We start from the raw sequence: 25,772 nt of genomic DNA on the forward strand, positions 1-25,772 counted from the left end.
CAAACGGTTTGCAAGATATCCACTACCCTAGTTTGAAGACAGACGCTGCCGAAACTGAAGCTGCAACTGCAGAAGTAAAGTTTGACCTTCGTGGACTAGAAGATCTCCTCATCTGAACTGCGTTGTAGGTTCATTTTAACCTCCTCTGAAAGCCGCAACTTTTGGTGGTGGAATCAAGCTGATCCGACAGTCGGTTTGTGAGATATCGTCTGCCCTAGTTTGATGATGAAGCCGCTAATGCTGATGTTGCTGATCTAGGGTTTGCTACTGCTGATATGAATCAGATTTATTGTACTATTTCTCTCTGCTGAATTATTGAAGACAAAAGAAGATTTGATCAAAGGGTTTCCCCACACATTGTGGGGTTTGTCCCTGGCTAGCCGCCACATTTTGTGTCTTTTGTCTTGGCTTGTCTTCTGTCGATCGTTTAATGTTCTATCTGCACTTTAGTTTATGTACGTGTGATTGCTAATCTGTGGAATATAATAAGGAAAAGAAGTAAACTGTTATAAGCATAGAACATACCATAACTTAACAAGATCAATTTAGGTGTTGAGATTGGCAATATTAGGAATTTGAGCCAAGGTATGATTTTGACAAAATTAGCATGCTTGCCAACTAGGATACTAAGGTGAATTAGTTTACATGCAAGAATGTCAATCAAGAATAGTAAAACTGAATCTGCGTTTGGATTTGAGCAAAAGTAACAAGCAAGACAACTAGCTCTAGTAATTCAATCCATTTTTGATTTGACATTTATGGCAAGACAAATTACGTCATTGAAAGGTCAAACTAGCAAGAGTTAGCGCTAGGCCATTTGGACCGTCATCTATGAAACCAGATTCGTCCAAAATAGGCCACGTGCCTAAATCCCACGAATCCGACACGATTCGATGGGAATTTGAATCCAAAAATGGGACACGACGTGTCCTAACGGGACATGATCGAATCCCGGTCGTGTCTCGATTTTGGGATTCGAATCCCAAAAAAGTGAAACCTGCGGCATAAAAACAACGCTATTCTTTGCAAAGTTTTCCACTGGCACTTGTCAATTTGCAAGATATGATGTGATTAGAGACAGGGGGGCTAAGAAGCCCTATTCTTGGTGGGCAAATCATGGGGCAACAAGCCCTCCTCTTTAGCAGTTAGCCATGAGGCTCCTCTCTTAAGTGACTTCATCCTCTTGTTGCGAGAGGAATTGGAGCACATATGGGAATTTGTATAGTGTGAAGAAGAGCAGGCTTGAGTAGTCCAGGGCAGAGACAATGGTGTATGTGCACACCAACCTTCATCTTATTTATAGGCAGAGGGAAGAGTGGTTGAGGGGAAAGACAAAGATGTGGGATGTCTTTCCTGATGATATGGGTCTGGACAGCAGTGTTGAGTTGGCATTGGCCAACATGGATCTCAATGATCCAGTGCTAGAGCCTGTTAGATTTGATGACAATGATATTTTAGAGGGGTCATCCTCCACACCAGCAGATGCAGAGGCGACTATGGATACAAGGGAGGAGGAGGATGCAGAGGAGAGAAGTGGTGACCATGATGATGAGGACATTGATGCTGATTCTGATGATGACTATGAGGATTGATGACTCATGAGTCATGGGCTACCTATTGCCTTGAGGCTTGTATACCTGTAGTTGTTTTATATTTTCTATTTCTATTTGCCATTGGCATTGCACTACCTATGTAACACATGACTTAATGAGAAAACTACCGCTGTCAGTGTCTTTATCTTACTATCTTGTAAGTTGTCTTTCATTTATGAATCATGATTTATGTGACATGTATTTGAATTTTGCATGTACTATGCTTGCTATAATGTTACTAACTTACTTTGTAAACAATAAAACTAACATCTAGATGAAGATCTATGTTTGAAATCAATGAATTTATATCATTAATGAGAATTTGTGTAAAAAATATCTAATTTGTAATGTGTGTGTATATATATATATATATAAAATGAATCCTATGTGTCCTGTTCCGGGGGGTCAACGTGTCCGAATCCGACACTTGAATCCCCATATCCTACAAATACCGAATCCCCATGTCAGGTTACTTAGACCATCATATAGATGGATACCATCCAACTAACTATCATGTGTCACACTAGGAGAACAGTTCACTTAAGACTGCTCTTGACTCAGTATCCTCGAACTAAAAACTTTAACATGAATTTCAAATTTCTTAGCTAGTTCAATAATTATAGTTTTATTGCAATGATGTATTTATTATTTATTATTTATCTTTATGCACATAGTGAATTTAAAATAATAATAATAATACTTATTATATATATCTATATGTTTTGATGTCGTCCCTTGGAAAATTTGGGGGTGCGCTCTAGCCGTACCGGAAACTCGTCCCCCCGTCCCCAAAGGCAGTGCAACGTAGTTTATTTTTAAGCAATATTGAAGGCACTAGTTTTATGTATGCTAATCTTTTATTTATGTATTGATGGTTATTGAAGTATATATTATTTCATATTGCTCATCATATTTGCTCATAATCTCAAGTAATCCAAATTAACCTTGACATCTCCTAGAAACCTCACATTACTTTTTAACTTAGCTTTAGAATTTCAAATTTCAAAGCTAGTTCAATAATTATAGTTTTATTGCAAGACAACTAGCTCTAGTAATTCAACCCATTTTTTATTTGACATTTATGGCAAGACAAATTAGGTCATTGAAAGGTCAAACTAGCAAGAGTTAGCGTTAGGCCATTTGGACCATCATATAGATGGATACCCTCCAACTAACTATCATGTGTCACACTAGGAGAACAGTTCACTTACTCAACACTGCTCTTGACTCAGCATCCTTGAACTAAAAACTTCAACTTGAATTTGAGATTTGAGATTATGTATTTGGTTTTGTAATTATTAACATGAATTTCAAATTTCTTAGCTAGTTCAATAATTATAATTTTATTGCAATGATGTATTTATTATTTATTATTTATCTTTATGGACATAGTGAATTTAAAATAATAATAATAATATTTATTATATATGTGTATATATTGTTGTCGTCCCTTGGAAAATTTGGGGGTGCACTCTAGTCATACCGGAAACTTGTCCCCTCGTCCCCACTATGCCCCTGTCCCCAAAGGCAGTGCAACATAGTTTATTTTTAAGCAATATTGAAGGCTCTAGTTTTATGTATGCTAATCTTTGATTTATGTGTTGATGGTTATTAAAGTATATTTTATTTCATATTGCTCATCATGTTTGCTCATATTCTCAAGTAATCCAAATTAACCTTGACATCTCCTAGAAACCTCACATTACTTTTTAACTTATCTTTTGATTTAGGGACCACCCCCCTTAGCTTACCTAGGAGAGAGGTTTAATGAAGAGAGATGGGAATAGGTGCCAACCCCATCTCTTAGTATTTCCACCAAACCACACCTTGTTGGGTTAAGGGTTTTTCCTCACTAACATAGGTGTGTGTGACAAGCGGCAACAACAGACCCAGTGGACACATGTGGACCCGGATGGGAAAAGCGATGAATGGGGCTAAAATAAGTGGAAGGGAGTGATGTATATGATGTCGGAAAGCAGGACCACGCAATGAAGATCGAGATTTCCTATGTAGTGTCAACCCTAGAGCTAATGACTAGGAAAGGAGATCCCACGGGACTAGGATACAAGGCTAATCACGAAATCGGGCAGTGGAGACGAGTACAAACCTAGCCCACTCTTTCTGTTGAATCCCCGCACCAATCCAAGCCCAAAAGTGCCCATGACAAATAAGGAAAATTATTCAACTATACCAATGAAAAGCCATACCTTCGGGGTCGGGAGGCCCACCTTCAAACATACAATCATAACAAGTAGGCGAAGGACCACGTGGCTAGCTCAGGTGGCAGAGATAATGGCACATCAAGCTATCTGGTGGCTGCAAGGGGCTGCTAGCTATCGGTTGAGGACCATCTAAGAGAAAAAAAATTCTCCTATATACACTACCCACAAGTGGTGAGTAACAGGGACCATGCTATCTCAATCAAGGTTTCCCAAGTAGTGCCCTTCCTAAAGCCATGGGCCATTAGGGGAAGTCCCACTGGACTAGGATTAAGATTAAGCCCCCATTTAAGGTGAGGGAACAAAACCACGATCAAAGCCCTTCCTTCTTCCAAGTCACCCAATAATCCATGCCAAATGCCCAAATGAAAAACAAGCATAACCATGCAATTGCATAATGAATAACACAACTTTTGGATCAGACTGACCACGTTCTGACATGTGCTCTTGACAAATGGGCAAGGAAACATATAATTGATGGAGGTGGCGGAGATAAAATGGCACATTACATCGGCTGCAAGGTGGCTGCCAGCGGGAAGAAGATGATTAGGAGAAAAGTTTTCCTTGAGGTACCCACTTTTGGTGGTTTACACCACCTATTCATGAAGCTCCTTCAATCAATATTCAAACACCATAAAAGAGAAATCTGCCATAGAATCTTCTAGTGCTTCGTTTAAGATCCTTCATCTTCAACTCTACCCAGCACAGACTTACAATCTGTCCAACTCTGTCTTTAAATTGATTATTTAATATGGCACCAATGCCATAATGTGCATAAAAGACGCCATAAGACTTTAGATCTATTACAAATTTATGGATATGAAATACATGACACTACCCACTTTTTGTGTCAAAACCATATTGTTGATAACCACACCATGATCATTGCAATCGGCATAATACTCAAATAATTCAATTCCATCGTTTAATTTGTTTACAATAGAACAAGAGAATACTATATTGAATGCAGATCAATTTGATACTTTGTCTTAACATTGTATGGAGGCCGCTATAACTTTTTACAATATCCTATAAATTTTGGATAGAAACTAAAATGGTTATTTGTTTTACCATTTCCAAAATTTCCAAGAACTAATGGTTTAAGACTTGAGCTAAACAAACTAGTGAATCAAACAATCTCAGATATTGATAATATCATATAACAAATGTTCATGATCACAACTTCAAGGTTTATGAGAACATAAATGGTGAAAATTGGCTTCACTGCTCCAACAATAACAAGTAGATGGTTTAGCAAATTTTGAATAAACTAAAAAAGACACCAATAGAACATCCCCTCCAACTTCGCCAAATAATGCTGTCAAATCAAAAGTGTTAATGTCAACGTCATAAAAGTAAGAACTAATTGCCTCTACAATTTTATATTTTGTGTATAAAATTCAACTATAATAAAATAAGCATGTCTGTGTTAAGAAACTATCATAAAATAAGCATGTCTATGTTAAGAAACTATCTAAAGAGACTTCTAGGAATCCTTTCTAGTAATTATTACTGAAATGTTTAACTGCTTAACCTTCTCATGAGTTAAATTTCATCCATTATAAACAAGTACGTATTAAAAGTAAAAATTAATTGTAATGATGTTGTAGAATCTAATGTGAAAAGTACAAACTTTATCAATTCTGCTATGGATGTTTCGTTATAAACAAAAAAGTCCGATTCATCCTTTGTGGCAAGTAATTTCCCAATTCTACTTTAGATTCCACAACACTCCACCTAGACTCCAGCATGAACCTCTAAGCCACAATAAGTGAATCTATGAAACAGATATTACAAAAATATTCAAAGCGACGTAATTTAAAATTAGAACATATACAGCTATAATAATTGCATAATATGTAATGAAGTCTGAAAATGGACTCAACTGAGGAAGAAAGACATACAAGAAAATTTTGATTTTAATAACAGTTTTAGGACCTGCGACTCCAATTTTGTACAAACAATAATACTTTTTTAACACAGAAGAAAAGGTAAAATACTGCAAAATGAGATACCGCAAATGATTCTATGCTATAATACGCCTATCTCGTTTTTTCTATCGAATAAAATTGGATAACATACGATAAATCATTCTCATAAATAAAGATTTTCTATGGTATGCTATCCAATTTCATTATTCGCATGCTTCTCAATTTGTTTGACGTCTAAGCCATATCGTTTTTCATATCCTTCATGATATCCATTTCTTTCTGTTGAGAGATTTTTTGCCAACACATTTTAAAATGAAGTAGAGTAAGACGAAGAAAAGCATTGAATCAGGAGGAAAAAAGTGAGATCTACAAGCTACGCTTCAACAAATGTCAGAAATGATAGCCAGAGTAGTAATTCTTACTGTATGTTGAGCATCTTTTATACCCTCTGATGCAAATGAAACTTGATCGAGGCTAAAAGCTTGATTGTAAAGCATATCTCTCTGCCCTTCATACCTATTGCAGATACCACAGAAATATGGAACAAATACACAAAATATTAGTATTTCATAGACAAAAGAAAATAATTCAAGGCATCGAGGGCAGTTCATTTTCAAAAGAATATATCAACTGCCATTTCGTAATATGCTGGAAAAATTTACTTCATTTTGTAATAGGCTGGAAAAGTTTACTTCCAAATTCTATCATGTAATTAAAATGATTTACAATTGTGATCCATAATCTCTAATTTCACTATTTAACCTGTGAAGGAAAATGCATGAAAGGTATCCAAATTATTGAGTCAGCTTACACATTCAAGCAATGTTGCAAAAATCGCAATCGGCGAGGGGAAAAAATCAGAAAATACAAAAATATTCATTTTTTTCAATTTTTTTAATATCTAAAGCATCTACAACATAAAATAAATACATTGACAAATAAATATGATAAAAGAACTAATATATAAAATATGTAATATCATTTCTAGTGCTGCATCACACATAACAGTGAAATCATGTCCTTCCCGGATGCGGGTGACAATTAAGGACAGTAAGGTGGCAGCCAACTAGGTTGGCGTGTGGCGAGACCACATGGCCTCCCGCAGGTTGGCACAGAGGTCCAAAAATGGGATTTACAATCGCCATAAATGCACCTTATGCGAGCGTTGCCTCCAATCTATTAACCGCCATCAACCTCAGCTCAATGCAAACATGAATTCTCGAGAGAATTTCACCTCTGCTTCTGCCTATCAACCTCTGCAACCTCTGCCACTACAATGCCTCTGCCCTCAAGCCGTGACTGTACCCAACTCCCGCACCACCACAGGGAGACGCTGCCACCTCCTTTGCTGCATTGATTTCGGCCCGAGCATCCACTTCACCCATAGCCTGGATTGTCATTTTATCTTCCCTTCGGCCCTGGCTGCTCACCCCTCTGCTAAGCAGTCCGCAAGCTCCATTGTGTCATTGCACCCCATTGTGCCCAATTCTGGAAGAAATTCACATACGCCTGTAGACAGTATGGTGCAACACCGTATGCGCAGCCGCAGGGGCGGGAGCCGAGGGAGCCTGAGTCGCCCCCAGCACTCTCCTGCTTCAGATACCACTTCCTCTCTGGCTGAGCAAATCCCTGGACGTTACCCAAATACACGCAGTGGAAGAGGTCGCCTCCACTCGGTGGCCTCTGCCTCACCTCCCAGCAGCTTCCCTTCCATTTCTGCCTCGTCTCTCAGAGGCACTCCACCCATTCCTCAACTACATTCCCAGAATGCCCAATTCACCTTCCGCTCTACCTTGAACAAGCCCCTCATCACGGCCACCATAACCATTCTCTTTCACGAGGCAGAGCAGATCATTGAGGAACAAGCCACCGAGGTTGGTGGACGCACCAATGTAATTGAGGAGCAAGGAACGACGAGGGGTGGTAGCACCAGGGCAATTGGGGTATCGGACATTGCTGGTGGTGGGCGCACCACAACAGGGTGCAACCACACCAAAGCCATACTAGAACTGGCTCAGATGAGCATTCAAGGAGCAGGGGAGTGGAACCAAGAGCAGAAGACAAAACGTGCAGGGAACGAGGTGAATTGGGTAATGGACGAATATTGTTGTCTCGTCGAGGAAGAACACCAGGCATTGTAGGCTGGCAACACGGAGACCTCGCTTCTGGCAGGTGGCGACATGGAGGAGTACAGGTGCTTCATCGTGGAGGAACACCCTCCGTCTCCGCCACGTCCCTAGTCTGCCACCTTGATGCTGCGTGTCTGCCTCATTGTCTGCCACCTTGTTGCCACTCAACGCGCCACACAGTTTGCCACTCAGCATACTACGTGTCTCAGGTTTTTTGGGACTCTGTTTTTCAGTGTTTTGTTTTCAATGGGGTTTCGGTGAAAAAACTATGAGTTTTTGGCTCTTTAGTTGGTTTTTTTTGTCTCATTAGATACAATGATAACAAACTGGATGCTTTGTTGGTTTCCCCTGCGTGGGCAGCAAGCTAATTCTCTGAACTCTTTTCTGTTACAGACCGGTTTCCCTTCTGGGCACTTCAAATCCAGACTTTGCTGGTTGTTGCCATTCCTCTGGCATAGTTAAGTATAGGCTCCGACCTCAGTGTATGATATCTTTTTTTTTCATTAATAGAATTAGTATAACTTAGAAAAAAAAACAGTGAATCATGTCCTGAATAATATATCTTGACTCCTCAGCCTCAAAATACCAACAAAAAATATAATAGTGTATCTCATATCATGAGTCATAATGTCATATATAATGAAATGAGCCAAATAACTAATACTATTGATTTCCTCTACCCCTCTTGCGAGAAAATGCAATAGCTTTCCCTTTCCCTCTAGATGTAGATGCCGGTGGAGTTGGCAGTGGACTCTACTGCGCTCTAGAATTTCAAACACGAATTTCTCTTGCTTGGGATGCTAAAATCTCTGTTTTTCTCCTCCTCTGCCCTAGTAGTCGCCTTCCTCTCCTCCTCAGCTCTCAAACAAGTCCGTTGTCTGCTAAAAATGACAAATAAAACCCATGAAATCGCTTTTAAAACACGTTGTCTCGGAGCTCCACGATTTTTGCTTATCGAATCACGAATTTTTCAACGATTTTTTCGAAAAAAATAAATAATAAGTAAAAACGGGCAATTTTATTGACGAAGTTAAAAAAACGCAATTTTTTGAAAACATCGCGATTAAATTGCAATGTTCGCAACACTGCATTCAAGAAACCCAATGTCTCTCTACATTGATAGAGCCAATGTTTGTCCATAGGTTGGTTTTTAACTTTTTTCCTATTAACGCTACCATGGAAATGCACATCAATTTTCGCTAAATTTGGGAATAACAACATCATTAGGTGCATAATGGATCCCAAATTAATCTCTTCATAAAATGCCTTAAAAATATAATGCCTTCTGAGTCATTACAATTTAAAAAAATCAATACGTGTTATTAACATGTACCTACATCCATCTCGAAGCTCCTACAATTTCCTTCATTATTTCACTTCTTAATGAAAATGATTTCTTGTTCACGGTTAATCACGCTCAAAACTACCACATTACAACCTTACAATACACATGCAATGTCAAGCACACATGAATGATAGAACAGTGAATTACATTTCTTATTAACGTAGATGTACATTTTTAATACATTGATGTGATTGTTGGATTCATATTCCAACGTCTCTTGGACTCCTTTGATTGTTTAACTTCCATACCATAACCCTTAGAGGATTAGGTGTCCAACATTCCCCCCTCTTAATCCAAAGGGGTATGTATGGGTCCAAGAAGAGAGTTGTAATACAAAATGTGCAAAAATGCATGGCGGCACTAGGTTGAATGTGCTCTCTGAAATGTTGGTATAAGGGGGTGGTTTAAGGATGACCACCAACACTGGAATGCTTAGTGTAGTTCCCGGAACTCTTCCAAGTCTGGCAAGAAGCTGAAATCTTCTGCTAGAGGAAGTGTCCCTAATGCTTTGGAGAGGGAGACCTTCAACCTGGAAAAGGGAGGTCTACAACCTACGGTGGTTTAAGGATGACCACCAACGTTGGAATGCTTAATGCAATTCCTGCAACTCTTCCGAAACTGGCAAGAAGTTGAAGTCTTCTGCTAGAGGAAGTGCTCTTAATTCTTTGAAGAAGGAGAAGCTCAGCCTGAAAAGGGAGGTCCCACCACACATAGATGGTTTAAGGTTGACCACCAACCAAAGGCATGCTTTGTCTCTGGCTACAACTATGAATCTGGTATGGCAAGTTGTGGCTCAAGCTCACTTGATGTGGCTTTGAAGCTTGTAGATGACCATCATTTCCCCCTATCAGATACAAGGTGAGATGATGGAGAAAACTCAACTGCAAGATTGTTCAATACTCTAGAACAAGTTTTGTTATATGATTGAAATACCTTCTTGGTTGTTGAAGCCCATTGCCAAGAAACGATCCATGATTCCATCCAAGGTCAATATTTGTCCTTGCAGGAGGCTTGTTTTTTAAGCATATGTGTGAAGAATGAGTACGTTGGCCACAATGCTTGCACGGATGAAGATCAAAACAGTGATTTTTCATATGGCCAACTCTGTCACAATGTTGGCATTTAACAACTTTTGGTTGTGAATATCGAGGAGCAAAATCTGGAACAGGTGAAGGTGAACCACCATGAAGAAACCCAACACTTTGAAGTTGAATAGGCTTGGAATAGTCTGGAATATGAAGGGACACCTTATCATAGCCAAGACCTGTTATGTGCTTGTTGTTGACAAGGTCTTCCCAAGGTCTGATGATTGGTTTGGGAAATGCAGACTGAATTTCCACACCTATATTCAAATCTGCTTCTAAAATAAGCACTTGATTTGAATCAACATTATTGACTCGATGACTTGTTGGTTGCTGATAGGATCTTCTTTCAAAGTTAGATAGGGGATTGTTCTGAACAAAAACAAGTTCAAAAGGATGCTTTTTTTGTTGTAACTCATCCTGTCGAAATTGTGATTCGAGTTGCAAAAATTATATCTTTTCTTGTGCATTATGCAGACAGGTTTGAATGTCAAAGAGAGTGCCCTTGCTGATGTTTTGTTAATTTTAGGTATGTTCTATTCTAGAGCAATTTATTTCAATTTTATTTAACTTAATATCTTTTCCTGATCAGCAATCACATCAGCATTAAAGTAAACTGCAGATAGAACATAAATATAAATCGCAAAAGACAAGCCAAGACAAGAGGACACAAGATGTGGCGCCAATCAGGGACAAACCCCATAATGTGGGGAAACCCTTGATCAATTCTTCCTTTATGTTCTTCATAGTTCAGCAGAGAAAGTGAGAGAGATAGTACATTTACAATAGAAGTCCATACTTGACTTTTGATATCGCATGAGATCAGTTGAAGACATATTGCTTCAACTGATTGTCTAAGGTGACTCCTTCACCTACCTTAGTGTTGCATCTCGTCCCCCATGATGTTGCATCTTTCATCATCATGATCTAAGACTGTTCATCCTTTGATGTTCATTGTGATAGGGTTGCTATAGATATGCTACCTACAGTTGTTCATTGCTGCTACAGGTATGCCACCAATCTATCACTGTTATTCATTACTATGATTATGGTGATATCAGGATCAAGACTATGATCCTTGTCCCTATCCCTTGTAGCATCATAATTGAATCTGAGAGCAAACTTCTTCCATGGTTCTGTGATACATCACGTTGAGGTTGCTACAGGTATGTCATAGTGAGGACAACAGTAGATCACACGCTGAGTTATCTACTTTATCCATCCAAGGGCAACATCTTTATCACAGGGATGTCGAGAGGAGATTGATCTAGGTTCTGCTGCTCCTTATACCCATTCGAGAATGCAGCTGAACCCTAGATCTATCCCACATAAAAATGCGGATTCATTTTCTTTATGACTGCGGCTCCATGCTTGGACTACGGCTCCAACAACCTTGGTTGTGGCTCCGTTACCTTGACTGCTACTTCATTCTCTTGACCGTGACTCCATTACCATGACCGCGGTCTTTGTTACCCTTACTGCGGCTTTATCACCATGACTATGGCTACACGCATTGACTACGGCATGACCAGCATATGAACGTAACCATCAACAGAGTATAACCAGCATATGAACATCACCATGAACAGCGTATAAATGTGTCTCCATGATCTGTGCATAAGTGTTTCTATGAACTGCGTATTAGTGTCTCAATGACCAACGTATTAGGCCTCTCCTTAGCAACGAATTAGAGCATCAATTTGACTGTGTATAGATGTCTTCATGACTGCGTTGGATTAGGGCATCATCTGTAGCTAGGACATCATACTAGGCCAGCATATTCTTTAGTGTCTCTCCTTCTCCAAAAACCCAAGATGTGGAGAGGAGATCACATGAAAAGTGTGTCAAAATGACTTCAAGTCCTCCTCTATTTATACTAAAACGTAGATGATGAATAGACATGTCTATTGGGCTTTTGAGCCTACATAAGATGCTAGCCGACTTGACAATATGTCTTATAACACAAATAAATTCATAACTCCATGAATACTTGTCGGAATCGGATGATATTTACATCAATCCTACACCTCTCGATGAGAGGGATCCAATAAAAATATCAGCTACTATAAATAAGATGACCCACATGGAATTTGACCCTAATTGCAAATTTTAACACTCCCTCTCAACTAGGGAGAACTCCATCCGCTGATCCATATGTCCAGCTGTACTATCTCTGCCATCAGTGCCCTGCACTGCTATATTCTGCTTAGCTCTGCTCTACTCAGCTCTGCCTCTGCTCTGCTCAGCTCAGCTCAGCTCTTCTCTGCTCTGCTCTGCTGAACCATGAAGAAGAAGAATTGATCGAGAATGTCTCATACCATTCTCCACTGACCCGAAGTCAGTCTCAGAGTGTGTACTACTGGTCCCAGATTAGTCCTCAACTGACCCGAAGTCAGTGTCATAATATGTGCCACTCTCACTGGTCCCAGACCAGTCCTTTACTGACTCGAAGTAAGTCTCAGAGTATGTACCACTGGTCCCAGACCAATCCTCTACTGACCCGAAGTCAGTGTCATAGTGGGTACAACTCCTACCACTGGTCCCAGACCAGTATCATTGATCCCAGATCAATGAAGGTCATCCTAGCATAGGGAGTACGGTAGATACAGCGATGCGTCCATCGGTACTACTATGGTCCCTATCCTCATTTCCCTGCTCATTGATCAGATGAGAGGTACTTCCCATGAGTCCTAGACTGCATGGGTAGGATGCCTCGACAGGAGAACTAATCATCCTATCCACAGGAGAGCGAATCATCCTGTCCAGTGGATGCCACAGAGAACTAATCATCCTGGCCCATAGGAGAGCGAATCATCTTGTTCCACAATCACCATGGAGAACACATCATCCAGGCCTCACAAGAGAACTAATCATCCTGCTACACAATCGTCATGGAGAACACATCATCCAGACCTCACAGGAGAACTAATCATCCTGCTACACAATCGTCATGGAGAACACATCATCCAGACCTCACAGGAGAACTAATCATCCTGCTACACAATCGTCATGGAGAACACATCATCCAGACCTCACAGGAGAACTAATCATCCTGCTACATAGTCGCCACAAGGTGTCACAGGGAAAGTTTTGATTCTTTTACCCTGTACACGTACACCACTAGGGGATGGTGAGTCACCCTGTGGTCATATGTCGCTCCAAGAAGTACCCCGCGCCCCCCTGGAGTTCTTAGAGCTCAGTACATCATCAAAAAGTTCTTAGAGTTCTCAAAAAGTCAGGAATTTGACCTTTCCTAGGGGCTTTGTCAAAATGTCAGCGACCTGTTCATCTGTACTGATATGTTGGAGCCTTATAGCTCCTCGCTGCACCATATCTCGAATATAGTGGTACTTGATATCGATATGCTTGGAGCGATCATGAAATACGGGATTCTCTGATAAACGAATCCCACTCTGGTTATCACACAGGATCACAGTGGTATCCAATGTAAATCCAAACAGCTCACTGAAGAGCTTTCGTAACCAAACTGCCTCACAGGTGGCCATGCTAGCAACAATATACTCTGCCTCGGCGGTGCTCAAAGCCACCGACTTCTGCTTCCTGCTCATCCAGGATATCGAAGCAGATCCCAAGGAGAACCAGCACTGAGAAGTGCTCTAGTGATCCTCCACACTGCCTGCCCACTCAGCATTCGAATAATCATGTGGTTTCATATTTTAGCAGTGTATCTCAATCCATGAGAGATTGTGCCCTGAAGATATCTCAGAAGATTCTAGGCACCAATCCAGTGAAGCTCAACCAAATATGAGCTCACCATGCTAACTGCAACATATGTCTAGACAGAGGTTCACCAAGAACATCAACGCGAATGAGTTTATGAAACTCACAGGCATTTCCCAAATCTGGTCCGACATCACTACCATATAACTTTTGAAAGTTAAGATCCTCGAGGTAGTCACAGGCTTGCAGTTTATCTTTCTACATTCGGAATCCTACTTCCTCTGTCTTCTACAAATGAGAGGGTCTGCACCTGTCAGACATAGGTGCCGGTATGAGAGGTCTATCATCCACAACCTTCAGGTAATGGTTTGAATAGGTTTCACTCCTAGTGAATCTCAGCTTCATCCGACAGCTATCAATCCTCTCATACTACACCAGGGTGTTTTGCTTCAAGCCATAGAGGGCTTTCTTCCACTTGCATACGTGAGATTCCTGATCATCAATCTCAAACTCCTCGGGTTGTTCCAAGCCTGTGGACCTGCTTTTCATCGATGAGTGCCACCTCGTAACCTTAGACTTCCATTGCTGAAATGGACACCAAGTTCTTCTTGCAATCAGGTACATAAAAAAGATTCTGTAAATGAATTGAGTTACCCCCATTCAGTTGAGGGATAACATTCCCAACATCCTTTCCGGGATAGGTGGCATCAGCTCCAAGTATAATCCCACGATTGTTTCCATTTCTACCAAATTAGAGAGTGTACCCATCTATCCAATGGAGTGCCTTGAAGCACTACAATCAATAAGCCAAATTCCCAAAGAATCTGAAGGAGAGGGCCAATACAAGATAACGCTTCTTTATCTTATCAGAAACAACATTTGATTCTTCATACCTGGGGTTCCTTGCTTTCTCTGAAGAGCCGGTCATGTCCTTGATGACCTGCATTACTTATCATTCCTCTGATCATTGAGGATGTCCCTGGAATGATTATTATCTTCATCAAGAGATGTGTCTTTGCCATTCAGACACTCCTTCGCATAATGGTCGAACTTGTTGTAACCAAGGCATCTGCCTTTCCTTCCACACTTAGATCTGAACTTCCCAATGAAGTGATCTTTAGGTATGCCATCAGAAACTTCGCTGCGCCATTCTGGTAATATTCTCTGCTTCGACTTCACCCTTGGTGAATTAGAAGAGGGATGAGGAACCCATTGATCCTTGTGTCCTGTCCCAATTGTCTTCGATGATTGCTCTTTCACTCTTGTTTGGGCATTGTCTTCACCTCAGCTCTGATACCATGTTAATTTTAGGAATGTTCTATGCTAGAGCAATGTATTTCAATTTTAGTTAACTCAATATCTTTTCCTAATCAGCAATCACATCAGCATTAAAGTAAACTGCAGATAGAACATAAATATAAATCGCAGAAGACAAGCCAAGACAAGAGGGCACAAGATGTGGCGCCAACCAGGGACAAACCCCATAATGTGGGGAAACCCTTCATCAATTCTTCTTTTATGTTCTTCATAGTTCAGCGGAGAAAGTGAGAGAGATAGTACATTTACAATAGAATTCCATACTTGACTTTTGATATCGCATGAGATCAGTTAAGACATATTGCTTCCACTGATTCTCTAAGGTGACTCCTTCACCTATCTTAGTGCTGCATCTCGTCCATTTGTTGCGCCTTACTATGTAGCACCATCATGATGTCTCATTCATCATCGTGCTACCCTTTACTAACATGCCCATGATGCTGCATCTTTCATCATCATGATCTAAGACTGTTCATCCTTTGTTGTTCATTGTGATAGGGTTGCTGCAGATATGCTACCTACAGTTGTTCATTGTTGCTACAGGTATGCCACCAATCTATCACTGTTGTTCATTACTGTGATTATGGTGATATCAGGATCAAGACTATGATCCTTATCCCTATCCCTTGTAACACGTCAAGTTAACATCATAATTAAATCTGAGAGCAAACTTCTTCCATGGTTTTGTGATACATCACGTTGAGGTTGCTACAGGTATGTCATAGTGAGGACAACAGTAGATCACAAGCTGACTTATCTACTTTATCCATCTGAGGGCATCATCTTTATCACAGGGATGTCGAGAGGAGATTGATCTAGGTTCTGCTGCTCCTTATACCCATTCGAGAATGCAACCGAACCCTAGATCTATCCCACATAAAAATGCGGATTCATTTTCTTTATGACTGCGGCTCCATACCTGGACTGCGGCTCCAACAACCTTGGTTGCGGCTCTGTTACCTTGACTGCTACTTCGTTCTCTTAACTGTGACTCCGTTACCATGACTACGGTCTTTGTTACCCTTACTGCGACTTTATCACCATGACTGTGGCTACGTGCATTGACTGCGACATGACCAACATATGAACGTAACTGTTACACAGCAATTTGTCACCGTTTGTCACCGTCCCTTTTACCCCTCACCCATCCACTGGAGGACTCATTCCGGGACCTGTGAGAAGTGACATGACCTGAAACCACTTGCATTACATTCCTCTGAGTATGAGCTTCATTTGCCCTGAAGACATCTCCTGCAAAATCTCCATGAAAACAGCTCTTTTTGCATTAGCGCAGGTCCTCAGTTCACAGCCCGCGCCAATGAGGGAAATTCTCTAAAAGGGGCGCGCTATTGGCGCTCTGTCTCAGAGTCGCACTCGCGCCAACCGAATTGAGTAAAGTTTTCAACCACCAAACTCCCAAAGGTTCTCTTCAACCCATTCACCAACTGAATCTATGTTGAGCTAGGATGGTTTGGCTTCGAATCTCCATAGAAGGGAAAGTGGTTTGCCACCTTTCATGGAAGTTTCCAAGTGATAAAGCCAATCCCATGAATAATGTGGTTGATCCTATCTCTTTCCTCTCTATCTATAAAAGCTTGCCTTTATGCCTTGAGCAAGCTAGTTAGAGTTACAGTAGTTCTGGTCCCAGCATAGTGATAGAGAGTTTGAAGCTGCAAGAGCCTTCTTTGCACCCATAAGGCCAAATCTAAGTAAGGAGATTCTTGTCACCCAAAGAGAGAGAGGCTTGTTCCTCATCCCAACAAGCTGTGCAAGACTTGTGTAGCTGATCACCCAGCCAAAGGAGGATTTGACGTCAAAACAATGGTTGTATTCTTCTTTGTTACTTATTAATAGTAGATGACTATCATTATGGTTCCACTCTCATTGTCTTATGTTTGATGTGGAGTTATATCTTTTCTGACTGATATATAATTGCATCTACTAGATTTTATGCTTGTTTTTGTGTTGTTCTTTGCATGTGCAGGTATCCAATCACGGAGATCGTGGGGATCGTGACCGGCCAAAGCAAAGGAACGAGGGCGACATCTCTTCTACGAACACTAGCGTTGGAATCCAAGTAGGTTCTCACCATCTACTTTGTATTTGCAATTAGGAACTTGCGTGATAGCATTGTGTGATTGTTGCTAGACCCGGTCTGGGCTAGTAGGGATCGTCTCTGTCCGCAGAGAGGATTTACCTCCACAACAATTTGGCGACTCCGCTGGGGAGATCTTGTTGTTTGATTTGTAAACTTTAGACGGAGTCTGAAGTATGGCCAAGTAGCCTTCGAAACGCTATTGCTTTGCATTAGCGAAGTAGATCAACGTCACTTCAGTCAATCTCCAGTTTGGTTTACGGACTAAACAACTTGGAGTTTGTCTTGTCTCTTTGGTTTTTCTTGCTTTGATTGCTTAGATAGCTTTCTGGGTTGGATTTCTTGCTGTTTCTTGCTTCCTGGTTTGCCTAGATACTGTCTTCAAGCCCTGAGTTGCTTGCTTTTGTTTTTGACTTAGCAAACTTGATTAGCGCGCTTTTTAGCCTTACAGTCGCGCCAATTGGCGCAAGTTGCTCAAAGACAACCCGCGCCAATCCTATAAAAGCGCGAGTTGCTGCCTGACAGTCACGCCAGGCCTGTCAACTTTTCAGTTTGCTTGTCCTTAAGCCCTCTGAGCTTGGATTTTGTGTCTTGCTGTGTCTTTTTCAATTACTGGAGTGTGTTTGATCCTGGTTTGACTGGTTTTAGACCTTCATCCTTCGGGTGTTTGCCTTTTTTTATCGATTACACCTTTTAGCCCTAGGGCATCTAGTCGCTTGGTGCATCGAGCCTTCCGTAGGAGTTTTGGGTTCTTTGGTCGTCCAGTCGACTTTGTGATTACCTCTTGCATTTGCTCGGTAGTTGTTAAAGCTTTTTTCAAGTGATTTGTTTCTTTTTCGCTTGGTTTTCACTTGGCTTCGCTTGGGCTTAGATCACATAGCTCATAGAGGCCTTCGTGTCTTCTTCTTGGTTTGAAGGATTGTTTTGGTGTTTTGGGGATTAGATTGTATTTTCATTGAGTGAAATTGATCTTTTGCTCGGTGTTACTGTCTCTCAAAATTTGTTTAGTGCACTTTGCCATTGAAAAGAAAAACGAATAATCTCTTTTGCGTTGCATTAGTTAATTGAAATTATAAGCTTTTCATTGATTGAGTGATTTAAAACAAAGAAAAGTTTCGTTTATTTATCATTAGTTGCATTAGAGTGCTTCTTGATTGTGGTCATTTTGTTTGAAAAAATTCTCAACTCTCTCGTAGTTAGTATTCATCGAACGAAATGATATTCTTAGGCATATAGCTTGCATCTAGGGAATTGTGAGAGATTACATACGGTAGGGCCTGGAAATCGAAACCTAATCGAAAATCAACCGTAAAATGAACTGAATGAACTTAAAAACGCATTGGAACATAACGTTCACTGATTAGAGGTCTAGGCTAGAGATGTGCTACGGCGTCGTTAAACCTAGTCACTGTTGTTTCACACTACGGTTGGGTGATTCCTCTTTTTGTGACTCGATAGTGGTCTAGCACGGACTTGAGCTCCCACGTACCGTCGCGTATATAGGGGAGACCCCACTAGGTTATCATCCTTTATCCATAGGAAGCCGTGTCTGCCGCCTTACAAGCCGTAACGCACCGAACACAGCATTCGGGAAGATTGACTGCCGTACGGGAAGTCCTTGGTTTTCATATGATTGCCAAGGTGTATATGCAGTTTTACGGGTTGTCTGGTAAACCCTTTTGCCTAGTTCTCCAGAGTAGTCACTTTTGATCCTTTTCAGACTCCTTAAAAGAAAAGGCTCACTTGAGCACTTGTCACTTCGGGCTCACAAAACATTCGAAGGCGACTAGAGTCACCTTTTTGTCCTTTTCTCGACTCTTAAAACATGAAAAGGTCAAGTTGTGTCCTTGCGTCTTAAAATTTATTCGGCCGCGTTCACATTTACCCGGTTAGATCTTGTTTGCGTTAGCTTGAGTAGGCTTCTTTTCGTTCTCGATGGCAACTTTTCCGGGGTTCACCAACCCAGGGATCCCCTCTGACGGGAACCCTGGTCATTTCGCTCCTTTTGGAAATGTTGGTGCTCCTTATATGGCAACGTTGTCCCTCCCAGGGTTAACTGTTGGGTTGCCGGTTTGGTTGTTCTCAACCTCTTTGGTCCCTGCCGTCTCACCGTCTAGTCAATCCGTCCCTCCACCTGAACAACATCATGTTGATTCTAAGGTGGATCTCTCCCCTTCTACACCCACTTCTACGTCCTCATCTTCTACTTCACCTGGTGAAAGTCTAGATTCGAGTAACCAGGTGGCTAAGAAGAAGAAGAAGAAGAAGGCTCCTAAGGGAGAGGTTACAAGTGCAGCTACCCCCTCGAGTACACCTGAAGTCGGGCCCCCTTCCGCTCCTCCGCGGAAGGTCAAGTTTCCTTGTAGATTATGCAAGGGGGACCATCTTCTTCGTGATTGTCCTGGCATCCCCAGGGTCTTAGAAGTATGGTCTCGCGATCCAGCCCGCCCCTCATCGTCCTCTGAAGCTCACGGCGATGCTACCTTATCAGTTGGGAATGGTAAGGGAAAAGGGAAGATTCGAATCCCCTGTAGACTTTGTGAAGGCAATCATCCCCTTCACCTTTGTCCACTCATGGATAAAGCCTCTGTTGTCTTGGAAAGTCTTACAGCTCCTTCACCCCAACTTCCCACTAGTTATCAACGTCTCTCTGTAGCCGCAGATCGTTCCCCTGCTGACAAAGAGATTGATTCATATTCTTCTCTTGTCCAGCCTCCTCTTCCCGAACCTGGCTGTGCCCAGCCTGTTCCAGGCCAACCATTGGTCAGAAAGAGTGTCGACTCGAGTTCACCACCCGTCGATCACTTTGTTTCAGAAGAGCATCACTCCCATGTTCTTCTCGTCTCCTTAGATTCTCCTGAGTCCCGAAATGACTCTCCTAACCCAGCTGCTCCCGAAGGTTCTCCTTCGGTTCCTTTAGCACATGGGTGCAATCATACGATTCCCCCACCAAGTAGTCTGGTCGCTTCCTTTGATTGGAATCGCCTGATCGTCGGTCGCCTTCCATCCCATATGCCTTTCCAGATCACAGTAAATGCCTGTGCTAAGGCAGTACCTGGCACTGTTTTGGATGAAGGGGCGTCTGTCAGTCTTATGTCGTACGCTACTTGGCAAGATTTAGGTTCCCCGCAGCTTGGGCCAGTCACTCAGAATCTGTTGGCCTTCGACGGAGGAGCCTGTCCATCTCTAGGAGTTCTCCCTAAGTTCCCTATTACTTTGGGAGGCAAAACCGTCTATATAGACGTCTTGGTTACCCAAGGTGTTTTAGACTTTAGTATTCTCCTTGGTCGCGACTATGTTTACGCCATGGGGGCCCTCGTTTCTTCGCTTTTCCGTGTGGTTTGCTTTCCGCACGATGGAAGAATTGTGACTATCGATCAAGTGTCATTTGTTAGTCCCCCGATGCCTCCTGCGCCGTTGTCATCCCCTCCTGGTTTTCATCCACCAATTGCATCTGCCCCATCACAGATCAACTACGTGGCCACCTATCCCGTCACTGGATCCAGTGATGCCGCCATCGTGCATAGTGTCCTGGGGGCATTGGGCCCTGACTTCCAAGATGTTTCCCTTCCACCGGGAGTGGCAATCTTGGAAGCCCCGACTTTTTATTCATTATTATGAAGTTCGGGTGGAGCATAGTTCCTTTCCGGTGTCAAGCTCCTTAAAAAATGAAACTAGGTTTGGCGGAGCATAGTTCCTTGTCTTGCGTCAAGCTCGTTAAAAAATGAAACAAGGTGCCCGAGGATAGTTCTGATCTTGTGTCGACCTCGTTAAAAAACGAAACAAGGAGTGGAGCATAGTTCCTGATCTTGTGTCAAGCTCATTAAAAAATGAAACAAGGGTTATGAGGATAGTTCTTTTACTGTGTCAACCTCATTAAAAAATGAAACAACCCCTTTTCCCAATCGAGTCTTTGATTAAGATCTCGTAAAATCCAAGTCGAGTCTTTCCAAGATCTCGAAAGTGAACCTTCATTCCATCCACTTTGTTGAATGCAATGAAGCTTGGGGGGCATGTACCTCGTTTTGCGTCATTATGCTGGGGGCATGCGAACTTATAACAAGCATAGTTTTTCGTTTCAAGCTTGTGTAAACATGAAACAGAATCCAAGCAAAGTTCTCCATGGTTCAAGCTTGTGTAAAAATGAACCCATACCCAATTTACATCTCGTGATTGCCATTTTTATCCGTTGAATTCTGCTAGATGAGCCTTGGTTGTTTTCATTCCATCGCCACCATCTCTTTGGCCGATCATATGCTTTCACTTGGTTGTTTATCCTTTCCTGAGGAACCGCAGCGATGAGTGGTTTTATTAGCCAGCCTCTTGACCATTACATGTTTTGAGCAGTTCCACCATTACCGGAACCAGTTGCTACCCTTTATACCACTCGTTCCTCTAGGATGAGTCACCTTTAAGCTCTTTTCTGACTCGTAAAATATGAAAAGATTGCCGAGTATTTTCCCTTTTTGACTCGTTAAAGAGAATAAAAATGGAGGTCTACTTTCAGCTCTTTTCCGACCGTTTAAAGATGAAAAGATTGCCGAGTTCCCTCTTGACTCGTTAAATGGAAATAAGAGGCGGTCGTCTTTAAACTCTTTTCCGACCGTGTAAAAAACAAAAAGATTGTCGGGTCTTTGTCGTTTCAGGCTCATTAATGGTTACGAAACGACGTGATATCGATCGTTTTTTACTTTTTCAGGTCGATGTCACTACATATGAAAAGTACTCCTCGATCGTAATGATCGGGCGGTTCTTTCGAGCATTGTTTTATACTTTTTCGGGCTCGGGAGACACAACTTTACGAAAAAGGACCCCCCTGGAGTTTTCTTTTTACTGTCTTTTCAAACTCTCTAAACATGAAAAGACGTCGAGTTCTTCCTTTGTCAGACTCGTTAACACTTAATGACATCGGATTCCGTCGTACTGACGCCCACAAGCATATGCTATCCCCGTCAAGCTTGTTAAAAATAACTGGGGCACTCGCCAGAAATGGTGGGGAAAATGGATCCATAATCATTGTCGTGTCGGCAGTATGTCGCTCTTGAACATGGCACTTGTCTGCATTCGTGTCTGGGTGGGGACATCTCATCTTCTTTCACATTAGCCTCCGTGGGTTTGGGTGATCCTGTTTGACCTCTCATCTGCTCATTTCTTTGTCACCATGACCTCTGCTCATTTGATGTCAAATACTGCCAAGTCCACTATCGTGCCGCCGATATGTTCAAGAGAAGTTGACCTCTGCAGAATTACAACCTCCCTCTGATACCTCACATAATTCTGAATCACCACAACATCTTTCCTTTGTCTCGTGTCAATGATGTGGGAAACATTATGGCCCACCTTTGATCAAGGTCACTTCCTGTCGACTTCAGCTCATTATCCAGGAAGCTGACCTAGAGACTCCCTTCGGTGCCTTGGAGCCTGCATGCCTCAATGGCAGGTTCTTCGTGTTCGACGAGAGGTTTTCATCATTGACCTCCGATCGAATGATTCTACGGGTGTTCGACGCCAGCTCATTGATTCACACGCCGTAGATTGTACCTATAGTACCTTGAGGACCATTGTCATTATTGGTGGTACCTCTCGCGTCTGTTAACAGTTTTCATTATTGACTGGTAATCAGACGATGTTCATGCATGTTCGACTTCAACTCATGTATTCGCATGCTTGAACTTGTACTCTGTTCGGGTCGAGATGGAGCGCAAGACCCTAGATTTTGTCTATTGGGATCCAGGCTGCGATTTGTGGCTTATTATGATCATTACATGACTCATTCACTGGATGGCTGCGACCATGCCTGAGTCTATTTATCGATCCTCTCTGGATGGCTGCGTCCATACCTTGGATCTAGATCGTTATGTACTCTATTATGGATGGTTGCGCCCATACCACATACATCATGTACTTGAGCTATCAGTTGTACTTCTTTACGCAGGTTCTCCGGCGGCCGTGTTTTCAGTCACGCATGTTCTTGTAAAGCATTTCACCCCTCTCTCTCTCGGGCCTCATGCTTTAGGGGGCATCTGTTACACAGCAATTTGTCACCGTTTGTCACCGTCCCTTTTACCCCTCACCCATCCACTGGAGGACTCATTCCGGGACCTGTGAGAAGTGACATGACCTGAAACCACTTGCATTACATTCCTCTGAGTATGAGCTTCATTTGCCCTGAAGACATCTCCTGCAAAATCTCCATGAAAACAGCTCTTTTTGCATTAGCGCGGGTCCTCAGTTCACTGCCCGCGCCAATGAGGGAAATCCTCTAAAAGGGGCGCGCTATTGGCTCTCTGTCTTAGAGTCGCACTCGCGCCAACTGAATTGAGTAAAGTTTTCAACCACCAAACTCCCGAAGGTTCTCTTCAACCCATTCACCAACTGAATCTATGTTGAGCTAGGATGGTTTGGCTTCGAATCTCCATAGAAGGGAAAGTGGTTTGCCACCTTTCATGGAAGTTTCCAAGTGATAAAGCCAATCCCATGAATAATGTGGTTGATCCTATCTCTTTCCTCTCTATCTATAAAAGCTTGCCTTTATGCCTTGAGCAAGCTAGGGAGAGTTACAGTAGTTCTGGTCCCAACATAGTGATAGAGAGTTTGAAGCTGCAAGAGCCTTCTTTGCACCCATAAGGCCAAATCTAAGTAAGGAGATTCTTGTCACCCAAAGAGAGAGAGGCTTGTTCCTCATCCCAACAAGTTGTGCAAGACTTGTGTAGCTGATCACCCAACCAAAGGAGGATTTGACGTCAGAACAATGGTTGTATTCTTCTTTGTTACTTATTAATAGTAGATGACTATCATTATGGTTCCACTCTCATTGTCTTATGTTTGATGTGGAGTTATATCTTTTCTGACTGATATATAATTGCATCTACTAGATTTAATGCTTGTTTTCGTGTTGTTCTTTGCATGTGCAGGTATCCAATCACGGAGATCGTGGGGATCGTGACCGGCCAAAGCAAAGGAACGAGGGCGACATCTCTTCTACGAACACTAGCGTTGGAATCCAAGTAGGTTCTCACCATCTACTTTGTATTTGCAATTAGGAACTTGCGTGATAGCATTGTGTGATTGTTGCTAGACCCGGTCTGGGCTAGTAGGGATCGTCTTTGTCCGCAGAGAGGATTTACCTCCACAACAGTAACCATGAACAGCGTATAACCAGCATATGAACGTCACCATGAACAGGCAACAGCATATAAATGTGTCTCCATGATCTGTGCATAAGTGTTTCTATGAACTGCGTATTAGTGTCTCAATGACCAACGTATTAGGCCTCTCCTTAGCAACGAATTAGAGCATCACTTTGACTGTGTATAGATGTCTTCATGACTGCATTGAATTAGGGCATCATCTATAGCTAAGACATCATACTAGGCCAGCGTATTCTTTAGTCTCTCCTTCTCCAAAAACCCAAGATGTGAGGAGATCACATGAAGAGTGTGTCAAAATGACTTCAAGTCCTCCTTTATTTATACTAAAACGTAGATGATGAATAGACATGTCTATTGGGCTTTTGAGCCTAAATAAGATGCTGGCCGACTTGACAATATGTCTTATAACACAAATAAATTCATAACTCCATGAATACTTGTCAGAATCAAATGATCTTTAGATCAATCCTACACCTCTCAATGAGAGGGATCCAATAAAAATATCAGCTGCTATAAATAGGATGACCCACATGGAGTTTGGCCCTAGTTGCCAATTTTAACATGTTTACCATCTCATCTACAGTGGAATGTATTAGAGTACTTAACATCTCTAGTATATTATCAAGTTTGCCCATTTTCAAAGAGTTTAATTTTGTGAATTCAAATGTACGCCCAAAACCAAATAAAGGGGTGCTCACTTTGCCAAATGTTACACCAAGGCCAAATGAAGAATTAGAATATCAACAAAACTTGCAGAAGCGCCAAAACTAACACCAAATGTAACTATAGTACCAAACCTGGATAATAGTGCAATGTTGTCCTTCACAAACAATGTATTACAACATAGGCCACAAAATTTATATCTTGTTTTTCGAAGTAAGGTCGTGCAACCTTGGCAGTCATTGGGCAAAGAAGAAGGTCCTCAAATTAGAAGCAATCACGAGTTTGTTGGATGGTCTTTTATTTCTCAAAGTGTTTAGGCCCAACACACTTCCGCTGCACCACTCTTGCACATTGTAAGGATTCAGCTGCCATTTGCCAGATAGATCCTCCAATGGCCTCTACAGTCGTCTTCTGTTATAAGGAACCAAGGTCCCATTCATAAATGAACCCGTCCAAGCCAACTGAGAATAAACGACCAGATGAACAGGATCTTGAGATAGATTGGCACCAGAGGGACGAAATCACAAAGTCATCTCTACCTGGAATTGCCAGTTCGCAGAGCCATCC

General features: G+C 41.8%; 1 protein-coding gene across 1 annotated transcript in view; it reads right to left on the minus strand.

Moving 5' to 3' along the window:
- Positions 1-25,772, minus strand: part of LOC149167426 (vacuolar protein sorting-associated protein 60.2-like) — an 82,551-nt gene that overhangs the window by 37,717 nt on the left and 19,062 nt on the right. The window contains exon 3 of the mRNA XM_089430479.1: positions 6,165-6,258. Within this exon, the coding sequence (XP_089286605.1) occupies positions 6,165-6,258 (94 nt within the window). The remainder of the gene's footprint in view (positions 1-6,164; positions 6,259-25,772) is intronic.

Source organism: Pinus tabuliformis, chromosome 5_1 (genome assembly GCF_031772625.1).
Source record: "Pinus tabuliformis cultivar Carrire ecotype Pingquan chromosome 5_1, CPIR1, whole genome shotgun sequence".
NCBI classification, from domain to species: domain Eukaryota; kingdom Viridiplantae; phylum Streptophyta; class Pinopsida; order Pinales; family Pinaceae; genus Pinus; species Pinus tabuliformis.